This window comes from Leptonotus elevatus, chromosome 20, assembly GCF_054856555.1.
Source record: "Leptonotus elevatus isolate MCC_2025b chromosome 20, RoL_Lele_1.0, whole genome shotgun sequence".
In the NCBI taxonomy this organism is placed as follows: domain Eukaryota; kingdom Metazoa; phylum Chordata; class Actinopteri; order Syngnathiformes; family Syngnathidae; genus Leptonotus; species Leptonotus elevatus.
Window position 1 is genome coordinate 16,762,847 of NC_141258.1, and position 14,717 is coordinate 16,777,563.

The 14,717-nt window shown below is 40.0% G+C and overlaps 1 protein-coding gene across 12 annotated transcripts in view; it reads left to right on the top strand.

The window, feature by feature from the left end:
- Positions 1 to 9,554, top strand: part of tmem94 (transmembrane protein 94) — a 112,759-nt gene extending 103,205 nt beyond the window's left edge. For all 12 annotated transcript variants that reach the window (XM_086063943.1, XM_086063944.1, XM_086063945.1 and 9 more), the window contains 4 exons: positions 2,005 to 2,099; positions 5,204 to 5,297; positions 6,905 to 7,075; positions 8,068 to 9,554. In XM_086063943.1, coding sequence (XP_085920069.1) covers positions 2,005 to 2,099; positions 5,204 to 5,297; positions 6,905 to 7,075; positions 8,068 to 8,140 — 433 coding nt within the window. In that variant the 3' untranslated portion in view covers positions 8,141 to 9,554. The remainder of the gene's footprint in view (positions 1 to 2,004; positions 2,100 to 5,203; positions 5,298 to 6,904; positions 7,076 to 8,067) is intronic.
- Positions 9,555 to 14,717: the final 5,163 nt, after the last annotated feature.

Below are 14,717 nucleotides of genomic sequence, written 5' to 3' on the forward strand. Positions count from 1 at the left end.
ATATATATATATATATATATATATATATATATATATATATATATATATATATATATATATATATATATATATATTATATTCAGGTAGATTTTTTTGAACGGACATCAATAAGTTAAAGTTGTTAAAAAAGTTGCTAAAAATAAATCCATGAGCTGAATGACAAACAGACGTGAAACAGGAAACAGAAGTACAGAGCGGCCTTCCAAATTAAAAGCATGAATTTCAAAATAAGAGATTTAAACATCACACACAAAACAGCTTGAAGAATACAACTTAGCACTTACTCACTAAGTATATATGCCCTAACGTTATTAGTCTAGAAGTGGGGGGTTTAATAGCAAGATTTAATAACATTATTATTAAATAATAACATTACTAACATTATGTGGTTGTAAATAAAGTGCTCGGAGTAACAAATTTCTTTCTTTTTTTTCATAGTGTGTGTGGAAAATTAAACAAGAAAATATGATTTGTTCCTTAAATGAAACAAATTTCAAGCAAATTACACATTTCATTGATGTTAAATGGTTATTGTTCGAATATTGTACATTTTGTCCAGCACATTATGGGCAAAAATCTCCTATGTGCTATAATCCATCCATGCATTTCCTGAATCGCTAACATGTGCTATATGTACTTAAATATATTTCAACATTTAGAGACTCCGTTTCAAATTGTTTATAAAACAAAAGTATTTGGCATAATCTTTGGACATGTATACTAAGGATACCAGGACTTCAGAGTTTTCCTATTGAACCAGCAGCCCTACACATGTTCCAAATCTAGATCAATATTTCCACAAATGTACAGTTGACAAATGACCGTCAAAAACATGGCATACGTCGCCGCTGGCTTGTTTGTGATACATTTCTTCAACTGCAAATGTTGCTTTTCCATGCCATATTTATTCCTTACTATTTTTAATAACGTGTGAAGGTTTTTTTTTTTTGGTTTCCCCTCATAATTTATTTTTTCATTGCATTCTCTAATTTAGGTTCGGAATTAATACAAATGCTTGATATTATTATTATATGTTGTCATATGTTTCAGCAAGCTTTCTGATGAGACGAACCTTTTGACACAAACCTTTTAAAAATGGGATCAAGACTGAGAAAGAAGTATCTCGCATTTTAAAATATATATATTTTTTAACCTCTGCATATTGGCTGACACTCATCAAACGGAGGCCCTTTTTGGGGGCAAATGGGCGTGGTTTATGCAAATTTAGAAATTTATCTTTCATCAACATGCACAGTCGTGCGGACAAAACGGGCTGGTCCACACGTGACGTGAATCAGGTGGTGATTTTGCCTATATTCCCAACTTGTGCGCAGAGCACGAACATTCCTACACTTTTGATAGTGATTGAGATCCATTGTTTGGGAAGCTTTTATTTTGAAGTTAGCCTTTGTGTTGGTGGCATGTTACGTTATGAGTATGTTTGCCGCTTTCTTGACATGTCTTAATGACGGCACACACGACAAATGAACTTGATATCAAAGGCCGGAAAAAAACCCTTATAATTTTTTGGGGGGGGAGTTACCCAAATTACTGAAGGAGTCATAGGAGTATCACAAAGTGCAAGAGAGAAATAGAGCAAGACCGCACTTGCACTGTTGGCTCATGTGAAGTCCCAATAGACGGTAAAAGGTCCCGGTACGCTGGAGGCTAAAAGTGAGAAGTGTGCGTACCGGCCCACTTAAAGCACTTTATTTACATCGCCAACATATTAAGAGTAGTTCTTTAAAAGTGTAAAAATACTGTACATTTGTGACTACAGAAAGAATATTCCAAATCCATACAGCCTGAGCAGACAGATTTAACTGAGACCATGTCTTCATTATGGAAAAGTGTTTGGGATATACATGATAATCATTTTAGAATAGACACGCAGTGCATCGTATCAGCATTGATTGACATTGAAAGAAAATGTAGCGTGCCCTTTAAGTGTCATCTTTTGAATAGCAAATGTATTAAAGTTATTGATTGTTTGGATTCCTTTAGCTCCTCAATCCATGCACCTCGTTGGTTCAGCGATCTGTCAAATGGCCTGTTGCTGACGCAAAAAATCATGACTGGGTTCTTGGTCTTACATACAGGTGGGTCCTCACACGGAGTGGTATTCACATCACACTTACTTTCATTTCAAGTTATCGAGCATGCACATTTGACGCACAAGTCTGTGATTCAACAAGACGTTCGTATTTGAACGTATTCATACTCTTCAAACAAATTTAGAACCTCGTCAGACCATGCATATGCACCAGTAACGATCTGCTTTTGAATAAACGTCAAACACACATTTTACCCAAGATACGTATTGAAACTACCATCATTCATCCGACCAATATTAATAATTTTAACAATAATAAATCTGGAATTTGTTCATAAGTTGACTGATCCCTTCACAGTTACGGTATATATAATATAAAATTAAGGTAAAAATATTTTTAATTAATAATTCCGTAAGTGCATGGGTTACAGGCCAAGGGATATCTCATACAAGTTATAATGCTAGTTATGACATCCAATTTGCTCATTGACACCTAACTCCCTTTCCAAGCCGGGAAGAGAGATGTTCGTAAACAGGTGCCGATGACGAGTGGGACCAACAATCTACATCTCAGTTTTATCGGGGTTAAGGAGCAAAAAATTTAACAACATCAATTGTTTAGTCTTAGCGAGGCACGCCTCTAGATTACAGCAGTTGTGCTGGTTTGTTGTTTCAAATATAATTGAGTATAATTGGGATAACACTGAAAGTTTATGTTATACTTACATATAATCACCAAGTGGAAGCAAATAGATGCTAAACAAGAGAGGGCCAAGTACCCACCACCGTGAGGTTGCATTGCCATGAATTACCACGCGAGTACTAAGCCTGAAATACCAATACGTTTGGAAGTGTTCTAGTAGTATGTTATAATCGACTGTATCGATGGCAGTGCTAAGATCGAGTAATAATAATATTGGTGAAGTATTGGAGTCCATTTCTAGGAGAAGATCATTAGTCACTTTAGCAAGTGAGTAGAGTGATCGGCCCTGAACCCCGACTAAAAAAGTTAATATTGATTGTTAGCGGCCATGTAATCATTCAGCTGTTGTGCGACAACTTTTTCCAGCATGTTTGCAATAAATGGTAAATTTTATACCGCACGATAATAAAAAATGATCTTGATAAGTTTGCCGAGCGCGATAATTCCCAGCCATGGCTTGTGTGTGTTTGTGTTTTACATACGTCATCAACATTCGCGCTGCTCCGTTGCTTCACTCTGTCAGTCACTGGGTAAAGCACCACTCCGCCACCCGGAGCCTGTAAAGTGGCTTTTAAAGCCAGTTTAAACATTTTGGTTCGCATGTGTCCCATTGGTTCTTCATAAGCACACGCAATTCTCTTTCTCATTTGTGAGCCACGGCATTATTGCTAGCAGCGCACCACAGCTATCAGTGTTGTTTTTATTCATTGCTTGTGCTTCGAAGCCTGCCGAAAAAGCATAATTTGCTAAGTGCACACACCCTCACAATCCTGTGCTACTCAGTGAGATACGGGCTTTACCAAAGACACTGGGTGGGTAATAAGTTACCTTTCCTGTCACGACTGACTCCTCAACCGTGCTTAGCGTATTGAGGAGTGAATCATCTTGACACGCACTCTGGAAGGCAGTGCTGTGCCATAGTAGTTACCCCCTAAAAAAATCTGTATCCCCTGCCGCGGGTATGCATATTTTTAAATAAACGAATGAAGAAGACACATGTTTTTGAGTTTTAGAAACAAGGTTTTGTAACAAGAAAAACAATATCCATCGCAGATGATAAACAAAAGAAAAACAAGAACCCGCTCGCATTCTGCAATGGACTAGGTGCGTTCAAAGACCATGCACATGGTAGGAAATCTGATGAATGTTAATGTTTTTTGGGGTTTTCTTCCATTTTTGAAATTTAAGGTTAGGGTTAGGAACAAGGAACATTTTCAAAAAATCTGCACTTTTTGTGGTAAAAGGCATAAGATCCCGCGGCAGGGGATACAAACCTGCTCGGGGGCAACCACCCTGGCACAACAGCGGCGCATTTGGCGCATCAGATTCAGAATGAGGGCCCCTGAGCAGTAGGGACAGCCATCATTTGGAAATAATATGGACAAATGAAGCTGGTATCAAAGCCAAACGCAACTGCTCTTGTGTGGGAATTTTATGGATTTATTTATTATACCATTATCATTATATTAGTTAAAAAATATGAAAACCGCAATATTAGCGTTTATCACAATAATTTCTGGGGCAATTTATCGGCAAGCAAAATTTCTTATCGTGACAGGCCTACCTATAATTACAAAGACTGTCTGGGTCGAGGTTGGATCGCTTAAGTAGTGGTTGAATAACAGCGTTTAGAAAAGCTACTGGAACAGTGTCAGTGGAGAGTGATACATTTATAATATTTTAAAAGGAAGTTCCTAAAATGGTAAACAATTATTTTGCAAAGTATTCTGTGGGCCTTGCAAATCAGCCATAATCCAGTAAAATCGCTGGGATTAAATGTTATAATGATCAATTTGCCTCGAAGAGTGTTCTGACCGAAGAGCAAGCAGTTTTTGACCGCTACGCAAATTTATCACTGCCGTGTGTGTGCTCATTAGTACTTAAAACATTTGGAAGTTTATTGGTCACAAAGGAGAATGAAAACAAAATAAATGGACTGCGTGCTCGACTGGCAAATTTGCCTCAGATTATAGTTCATACTTAACCATACCACTTTATTTATAAAGCTTGTTTAAAAGACAACTGACGTTGACACCAAAGTAAGTCAAAAAAATAATAATAATAATCTTCACTTCATCAACCATGGTAATAAGTGCATCAATTACAACATTCTGGTACGGTATTGCAGCGACTTAAATCTTTGGCTTTGCCTCTTCAGTCTCGCTTTTTGTAAAACAAATTTCCCCTAAAAAAATAATTCTAATTTTTGACTGGTCTGACTTAGAAAGAAAAAAAATAACAAGAAAACCCATGAAATAGCGAGATAAAACTGCAATATATGAATTTATGCTCGCAAATGAAAATCCGCAATAAAGTGAATCCGCAATAGCTGAACCGCTAAGTAGCGAGGGAATACTGTACATCCTCATCATAAAACAGTGTGTTTTTACAGTTGTTCTTGGAAATGACATCAGCAATCCTTTTGCCCCCCCCCCATCTCCTTTCAGTGGTGATCTCGCTCAGCTATGTCCACCGTTCTCAGTCTCTGTGGCGAAAGAGTCCTTTCAGCAATTCCTGGTGGTGTCTCACTGTACCAGTGGTGTAAGTCATAACCTCCTTTGCATCATCATCATGTATCGAATGTTTGTTTGTTTTTATCTATAAAAATTCCAATAGTAAATACTTTGTTAATACGTTTGAAGCTTCTACAAGTTCCATGACTGCCATTAAGGTTTTTTATGTTGCTTGTGTTTCTTAATGAAAGTGTTCACTGTCCAGTGTTCGTGAAAAAAGTTTTTCAAATTTTTTTTTAACAGCGGCAAAAGTGATATTGGTCTATAGTTAGTGAATAAATGTCTTTCCCCATTTTTATAAATAGGAATGACATTTACTGTTTTCATTTTTGATGGAAAGATTCTATCTTTGAATGACAGATTACAGATATATGTAAATGGTAGCAAAACATGTTCAATGATACATTTGACTAATGTCATGCCAATAAGCAATCAGTGGATTTGTTATTTTTTTGTGTTTTTACAACATTTAAAACTTCAGTTTGCAATAAGTCTGCCATTTTGGAATTAGTTTCAAATTTTGCAAATCAATATTTGCTGATTGGGGTTGTCTAAACATGCGTGAAAGCTCATGGCATTTTGAATAAACATCAGGTCAGGCTCAAAACAAAAAATACGTATGTAGTTTATTGTTCCGTTTTAAATTTTAAAAAAAAACCCTGACATGCAAACATTGATAATTTCTTCAACAAATTTTTTTTGTCATATTTTTCGTCACAAAAAAAAAAAATTAGATGAAAATGTAAGAAAAATAGAAGCATTCATTGAGACAATAACGATAACTAAATTGACTGACAATTTTGTCAGTGACTACAACAAAAATGAACACAACAGAGTGACGAAAATTCACACATTCAATCAGAAGGAATAAAACGCCGGTGGGAGAAAATAACCACTCAGAAACTGTTCAGTGTTCACTGCACTTTATTTAATGTTCAAACATGTTTACATTCATTGTGCAGCTGTAAAATTAATCTCAAGCAATTATGCACTTTTTTAATTCAGGTGAAAATTAAGTTATAAGACGGCATATTATTGTCAGTTCAACATGTTTCATTGAAACAATTAATAAAGACATTGTTGTATGTGTCTTGCGTGTTAAAAAACTGTTACAAATATAGATAGTTTAGATAGATATAGTTTTCTGTATAAAAGTTTAAATGTATGCTGAAGGAAAATACTCAATTGTCAATTTAGTCGACTAAAATTGCTTTTTATTTTGTCGACTAAAATTGTTCCACCCTGAGCTGTTGTGGCAAATAATCACACATGACATGGCTGTGAGAGTGGGAGGTTCATTTGTTTGGAGAAGCACAGTTTGTATATCTTCACAAGTGACATCATACAGGCATCTTTTCTAATGCACAAAGATCACATCTACTCTACCAACAGACAGTGGTCACCCTTGAGCTTACAGCAGCCACTCTTGAGCCCATGTCCCATACCAGTCATAGTACAGTGGTTATAATGTCAGTGTCTAACTGAGCATTCTCTAACATCAAGTTGAACATTCATTGTTTCTTCAATGAACAACTTTAAAGATAGACACATTTTACACACATCATAAAATTATTTGAGGATGCACCGTGGTCTTCGTCAAGTTTCATGATGTAACTGATTGCTGCTCTCCTTCAGTCTGCTCAGTCAGATTGTCCAGGCCACTGTGGATTACCAGTTGTGGCATGATCGAGGCAGCCTCCTGAACTTTGGTCTGGCTGACATACCTCTGCTTGGCTGGCTGCTGGTCTTTCTGTCTCTTCTACTGGTGGTGGTGGTAAATGAGGTGGTGAAGCTACATGAAATAAGGTAAATACTGCATTCCAAGTTGCTATATAAAGGTGATTTAAACTAAAATACCTTAGTTTTAGTATTTCTGGGGACTTTTTGTATTTGTTGTTTCACTTTTGAAGCACGTTTACACTATTATGGTATATTACATTTAGGCAGTGGTGGGGCACGTCAATCCGTCAGTCATCATGCTGTCATTATTTCAGGCCATCCTACGTAGGCCCAGTCCGTCCCATATCGGCATAAAAAAATTACTTACTATGTCATGCACAGGCGCCACACAAGCAGACACGCAGCCAAATAAAAAATTAATAAATAAAAACTAATAAATACAAATACAATTAAAAACTAATAAATACAAATAAAATAAAAATAATAATAAAAAGCATTAATGCAACGAATCATTTTTGTCGAGGTAGATGGGGGTTGGGGTTATTACTTGAGGTAACTAAATGCTACCTTGGTTGACAGATCAGCAGTCTGATGTGCTCGTTTATTATTTTCACCTTGAACCTTTGTCTCCATGTAATAAAGAGAAAACTTTGTGTTTTATTGAATTTTTTAAATAAAAAATGAAAAAGATGTAAACATCTCTGATTAGAGCTGCTCGATTATGAAAGAAATATTAATGATTATTTTGGTAATAATTGAATCACAATTATTCAAACTTTTTTTCATATTTTGCTACAATAATGGGCTGGCACTATCGAATATTTTTTAAATTGATTATCCTGTCTTATTCCATCAAATTATATTATGTATATATATATATATATATATATATATATATATATATATATATATATATATATATATATATATATATATATATATAATATAATTTGATGTGTGTATATATATATATGTGTATATATATATATGTATATGTAGAGTGATGCTATTTGTGTAATTAAGCAATAATAATGCACACCCAAAAAGATCATCTTGCCAGATAAAAGTAGCAATGTTCAATGCTGAATGTCTAACGAATGTCTTTTTGTCCATTTCAGGGTGCGAGTTCGCTACCAGAAGAGACAGAAGCTGCAGTTTGAAACAAAGCTAGGAATGAACTCTCCATTCTGATCAATGGCTTGTGGGAAGTTGATCAGTAATTCTATTTAATACGATGAGTAGCCAAAGAAGGACATTTACCACTATTTAGTAATACAGTAATGTAATTATCAGTTGCAAGACATCAAAGAGTTTGGTTTTGGTTTGGTTTCATATCAAAATGTTTAAACTGGGTGTTTTGTCTTTAGGAATTCTGAGATGACAAAATTAGATAATTCCTGCCATTTTTGCCGAAAACGCCTAAAAAAGGTGCACCCAAAGTAAATTTGAAGCTGTTCTTGAACCATTTGGAGTATCAGCATAGTTTTGGTCTCTTTTTAAAGATACATTTTTTTCTCACAAACAGTCAGACAAACAGTCAATCAGTTTAAGTGCTACTAGCACTGAATAATGGGAGTTTGAATAAATAAATAAATTATATATTATGTTTAATGAACTGATCATTAAATTTAATATATTCACTTTGTATTAATTTAATTTAATTGTGTGTTACCAATTGAAGCAATTTTATTCAGTTGGTCAACAATTAAATTTGTAATCTTAATTTGGTTCAACAATTCTCTTTTTATAGTGCACCTTCATCAACGGGATCATTGTCAAAAGGACATGCCATGTTTGTAAAAAAGGTGGACTTTTAATATAGGCCTATTGGTTTTATTAGATAACAGACGGCAGAACTATATTATGCCAAAACTCGCCAGCTGACTAAATGAATGAGCAAATCAAATGTCGTGTGTGGCTGAAAGGAGGCGGAGACAGAAAGAAACTCAAGGTTCATTGTGGTAAACCTGGTACCGACCAGGTTAGGTTCATAGAGTCTGTTACTATGGTAACTCATCAAGAGCTTAAGTTACCTCTCTTTATGAAAGAGGCTAGAGTTACCCCTCTTTCTCTGGTTTGAGTTACCTCGCTTCCTGAAACGGAAAACTCAGTTTCCCGCATTTCAGGGTTAATAGATTCAGAGTTTTCATTAAACCTGCTTTGTGAAACGGACCCCTGACCTCTGAGACACACGAACAGAGCTTTTAAGGGGCCCGTAAACGATGCCCCTATTTGGACTTTATGGATCGATGTAATGAGTGTGTGCGTGGTGCACGCTCGCTGGACGGAGCCGTTACGTCTTGTCACACAGACGTCTGCAATGACATCGGCCCATACGGTTTCATTTCACTAATTACCACTAGGGGTGGGAACCTCTGGGTACCTCACGATACAATACGATATGCGATACAAGGCTCACAATAATAATATGTCATGATATGACAATACTGCGATTATAGATTTATTGGTCAGGTAATAAATCCACGATAATCTACGATAAAACTACTCAAGACATAAATTTATGTTTTTTCAATGAGAAAATTGTTTCTTTTTGTACCATCACTGAAACAAAATATTAAAACTGGTGTCTTCTTCACAGTGAGTACTTAAGTGTATTTTTTTAAACAAATACAAATGTCTTCTTAACAGAGACCACTTTCTGTGAACAAATTTGTCTTTAACACTTTTATTATGCAGCATGTCAATCAGTTACATAGTGAATTGTTTCATTTTATAAACTGTTGATGATTTTTTTGTGTAACATTGCAAAAGTAACTAAATAAAATTACTTAAATATTAAATCCAATTAAATCAATATTAATATTCCTCAGAAATTGTGTGCTTGAAAAAGTCAAACCCTAAAATATGTTTTAAAGTGTTACGTATGAAAAACTGAGTCAGTTGCTGGACAGATAATACATATCTTACACAAGTAAAAGTAAGTTCATGAGTCTTCTTTGCCTGAAGACCTTCCATACATTTCCTCACCACTCTTATGAGGCGCTTCCCCTAGCGGCCTGCTAAGTAAGCTCAATAAGTAATGAACAATGGAGCCGTAATAAGGGCTGTATATTAACTACAAATGTCGCAATACTTGCGTAGGCATATCGATAATTTATCGGGAGACAAAGTATTACGATTTATCGCAATATCGATATATCATCACACTCTTAATCACCACGCTGCGGTTGTGCGTGTGTATCTGTTGTTTTTATTTAGATCTTTGATGAAGTTCAGAACGAGAGCACTGGCGCTGAGTGTCTGCCTGTACAGTGCCCGCCCCAGAAAAGTACCGCCGATGTGAGACAAACTGTACACTTGCAGCCAGTCCTTTTGTAATTAGATTAACGGCGAGATTTTTTTGTCGCGCGAAAAGAGTCATGTCTTAACGCAGCACTCCGATAACGGCCCAGTTCTCTCTCTCTCTCTCTCTCTCTCTCTCTCTCTCTCTCTCTCTCTCTCTCTCTCTCTCTCTCTCTCTCTTCATATATATATATATACATATATATATATATATATACATATATATATACATATATATATATATATATATTTGTTTATTTTTAATAAAAAAAATTTTTTGGTAAGCCTTGCAAAATCAGTCAAAATCCGGTAAACCAGCTGGGAGCGAAGGGGGTTGCTTCAGTGAAATGAGTTAATTAGCCTTCATTAGACCTCAAGGTCTAATCAGCACAGTTATGGCAATGAGTTACAAAAGAGCCAATGATGGTTAAATTAACTTAAATTGCGCAAGATGCACAGTATGATCCGTCCGCCCATCCATAATAAGGTTTGTGAAACGAAACGTACATAATGAGAGGCATACTTTTGACCAGAATTTTGTTTGTAACTTGAAAAGTTTGTAAAACAGGTCGTTTTTAAATCGAAGTTCCACTGTGTGTACTTTGGCTCAATAAAGATTCGGAAACACTGCAATGGTGGCAATTGTTTACTAAGTACTATTTAACAGTAGTTTGAATGTCATTGTTCAGTTTTGTACACAGCCACATTTCCAGTTATGTGTGTATAGTACTCAGCATAAATGAGTACACCCCCTATGAAAAATAACACTTTAAACAATATGTCAATAAAATCAAAAACTATTTTCAAACTATTGACAAGACTAAATTTGTTTAACATCTGTTTAACTTATAACATGAAAGTAAGGTTAATAATATACATTAGAAAACAGAATTTTCAGTTTTATTTAAATTAGGGTGATGCAAAAATGAGTACACCCCACAGAAAGTCTCTGGAGCAAAGCCCAAAAAGCCAAAATTTTACACTACAAACGTCTACAGCTGAGTCTTATTATTCATTACACAGGTCTCAAGCAGACTGTTGACTATAAATGGGTGTTACTTAAAGAAAACACTTTCCCATTTCATGCTGTTTGCAACGGTACCACACGAAAGAGAAATGTCACAGGACCTGAGAAAGAAAATAATTTATTTGCACAACAAAGGTGATGGCTGCAAGAAGATCAGCAAAGCTTCACTTATCAGTCAGAATACTGTAGCAAAAGTGGTACAAACAATTTAAAAAAGATGGAACTGCAACCATCTCATAGAGACGTCAAGGAATGTTAACAACTCGACAGCAGCGTCTTCCAATGAGAAGGGTGGAAGAAAATCTGCATCGAAGTTCACTGCAGTTATCTAAGAAAATAAAAAGCCAAACTGGGGTGACTATTTCCTGTGACACAATACAGCGTACACTGCAGAGGAATGGCATGCATGGGTGCCGTCCACGGAGGAAGCCTCTCTTAAAGCCCAGGCACAAAAACACGCGCCTAGAGTTTGCCAGGGCCCATGCTGACAAAGATGAAGACTACTGGGACTCTGTTATGAGACCAAATAAATGTTTTTGGAACTGATGGCTTCAAAATTGTATGGCGTCGTAAAAGTGAGGAATACAAGGAAAAATGCATGGTGCATACAGTGAAACATGGTGGTGGCTGTGTCTTCATGTGGGGTTGCATGAGTACTGCTGGTGTCTGGGGGCTGCATTTCATTGATGGCAATATAAATTTACAGCTGTTGTATTGCTCAATTTTCAAAGATAAGATGCTGCCATCACCCCATGCCCTTGGTCGTCGTGTACTTTTCCAACATAACAATGATCCCAAGCACACATCTAAGGCCACTGTTGAATTTCTGAAGAAGAACCAGGTGAAAGTGATTCAGTGGTCAAGTATGTCTCCTGATCTGAACCCAATTGAACACCTATTGGGAATTCTAAAGAGAAAAGTTGGGCATCACTCTCCATCCAGTCTCTAAAAGAGGTCATTCTTGAAAAATGGAAAAAGATTGATGCAACAAAATGTTGACAGCTCATTCAATGCCTAGAAGACTTGGTGCTGTGATTAAAAATTGTGGAGGCCATACAAAACACTACATTTTATTTTTTTATTGTTGGGTGTACTCATTTTTGCATCACCCCTATTTGAGTAAAACTGAATGTGTAATATTTATTTTTATTTTTATTTTATTTTATTTTTTTCTTAAGAGCTCAGTATTGTTCATTCGAAAATGTCATCATCATTGATCTTTTTTTTTTTTTTATATATATATATATATTTTTTTTTTATTTTTATTTTTTTTGTGTGTGTGTGTGTGTGGGTGAGTATGTGTATGTGCGTGCGTGCGTGCGTGCGTGTATTTGTTAGCTCACCAGAAAACCTATTAGAAAAAATCTCATACCGTTCACCTAAACCGAACACCAGGAGACCCGAGGGGACCGAAGAAAACCAAGGAAGGTGAAATCCAGCACCGACCAGACACCCCCCACCAGAACTCCTCCCCAGCCCAAGAAACATCCAGACCCCAACAAATCCAAAAAACATAAAATCAGGGAGGCCTCAAGAGACCAAAGGAGAGACCGAGAAAAGGAAGGAAGGACAGACGAAGCCGCGTGAGATCCGCAGACACCAGCCTCCACCGATTCAATAACCTGAGGAGGAAACAGATTGTGTCTGAGTTTCGGTAGATGCTGGTGTGGTGGATCTGGCATGCATGAAAATCTCCACCAAAGAGGGGAGCCGTCGACCCCCGCCGGAACAGAGCAAGCGCAACACCTCAGGGCCCCCCAGGCCGCGGCAGCGCCAAAGGACGACCCCCGGGCCCCGCCAGGGCCACCGGCCGGAGAGCAAACCCAGGAGCAGGAGCGCCCCCCGCCCCAACACGGCCCGCGCCCCCGGCCCAACGCAGCAGGACGGGGCACTGCAGGCCCACCAGGCACCCCACCGGCCCCCAACCCCCGCCCCCCCACGACCCCCCGCCCCCCATCCACCCCCGCCACCCACCCCAACCCAGCCCCAGCCGCCCCCAATCCCCCAGACACCCCCCACCCCCAGCACCCCCACCCCGCAACCCCCACCACCGCGCCCCCCCCAACAAAGCCGCCCCCCCCCCGACCAACCGGCAGCCCCCCAGCCCCCGGGGACCACCCGCACCCAGGCACCGGCGCCGAAGAGGGGCCGGACAGCGGAGCGGAGAGGGCAGCCGCGCCCACCCCACCCCCCGCCGTGTGGAAGGACGGAACACCGGGGGCAGAAGGGGGAGATGGGGGCACCGGAGGGCGGCCGACACCCCCGAACCCCAGGCCCAGCGGGGGAAGGCCCCGGTCGTCACCCCAGCGTTCTTTGTGAAAATTAACCCCTGTTACTGAGTCCGCCAGCTCGCGGACTGGCGAACTCTACCCCTAAACCGTGAATGTGACCCCACCCAGTGTATATACAAGTGTGTGTGTGTGTGGTGCATTAAAATTAGGAGCAGGTGAACCGGAGCCGATGGAAATGATATTCCCACGCTCCGATCCACCCGCCACCCAAGCATGTTGCTGAGTGTATGTGGTGCATTAAAAAAAAATAGATAGGGCGGGGGGGGAGGTGCACCGGCCCACCAAGCCCCCACCCACCCCACCAGGACCCCGGCGGGCATATGGGACCCGTCCGGCGGGGCGATAGGGCTCGCCCCCCGGATACTGGGTCCCGCCCGAGGTGTCAGGACGCCCACCGGAGCGGGGCGGGCACGACACCAAACCCCAGCCACCCCCGCCGGCCCCCATAGCACCGAGACCCGGGCCATGGATGGAGCCCCCGGCCCAGGGGAGGGGAAGGAAGGCGTACCGGGGAGGGGGAAGGGAGGAGGGAAGGGGACGACAAGAAGGGCAGGGGGCAGCGGCAGGGACGCAAGGAGAGGGGGAGAGGAGGAGGAAGGGTGACGAGGGAGAGGGGACAGGGAGGCGGAGGACGGGCGGGGAGAGGCGAGGAGGGAGAGGCAGCAAGGGGGAGGAAGGGGGAGGGGAGAGGGAACCACCGGGCACCCCGGCGGCCCACAGGCCCCGAACCGCGTCGCCGGGCCCAGAGCGACGGACCGCGTCGGAACGGCGCCGCCCCCGACACCAGGGAAAGCCCCGCAACGCAGCACCCCCCAAGAGACCCAGGGAACGGCCAAGACGCAGCCGCCACCCAGCAGCCAACAGAGCGGCAGACCCGCCCACTCCCCGCCAGGGGGGACAGCACCCACAGAATTAACCCACTGGCATGCCGTGAATCCGAATATCAACCCCTGGTGCCCATCGGAGGTGAATCCGCTCGATCCCGCTGGCAGCAGCCGGGTTCCTGACTATAGAAACACAACCATTAGTTACAAATTGCCTAATACAGAAACATCAATGCAAGTTATAACGCTGCTGTGGCTCTCGCTAACAGGCAGAATTAAAATCCAAGTTTAGGTTAAAAAATTCTATATACGTAGACCATGTT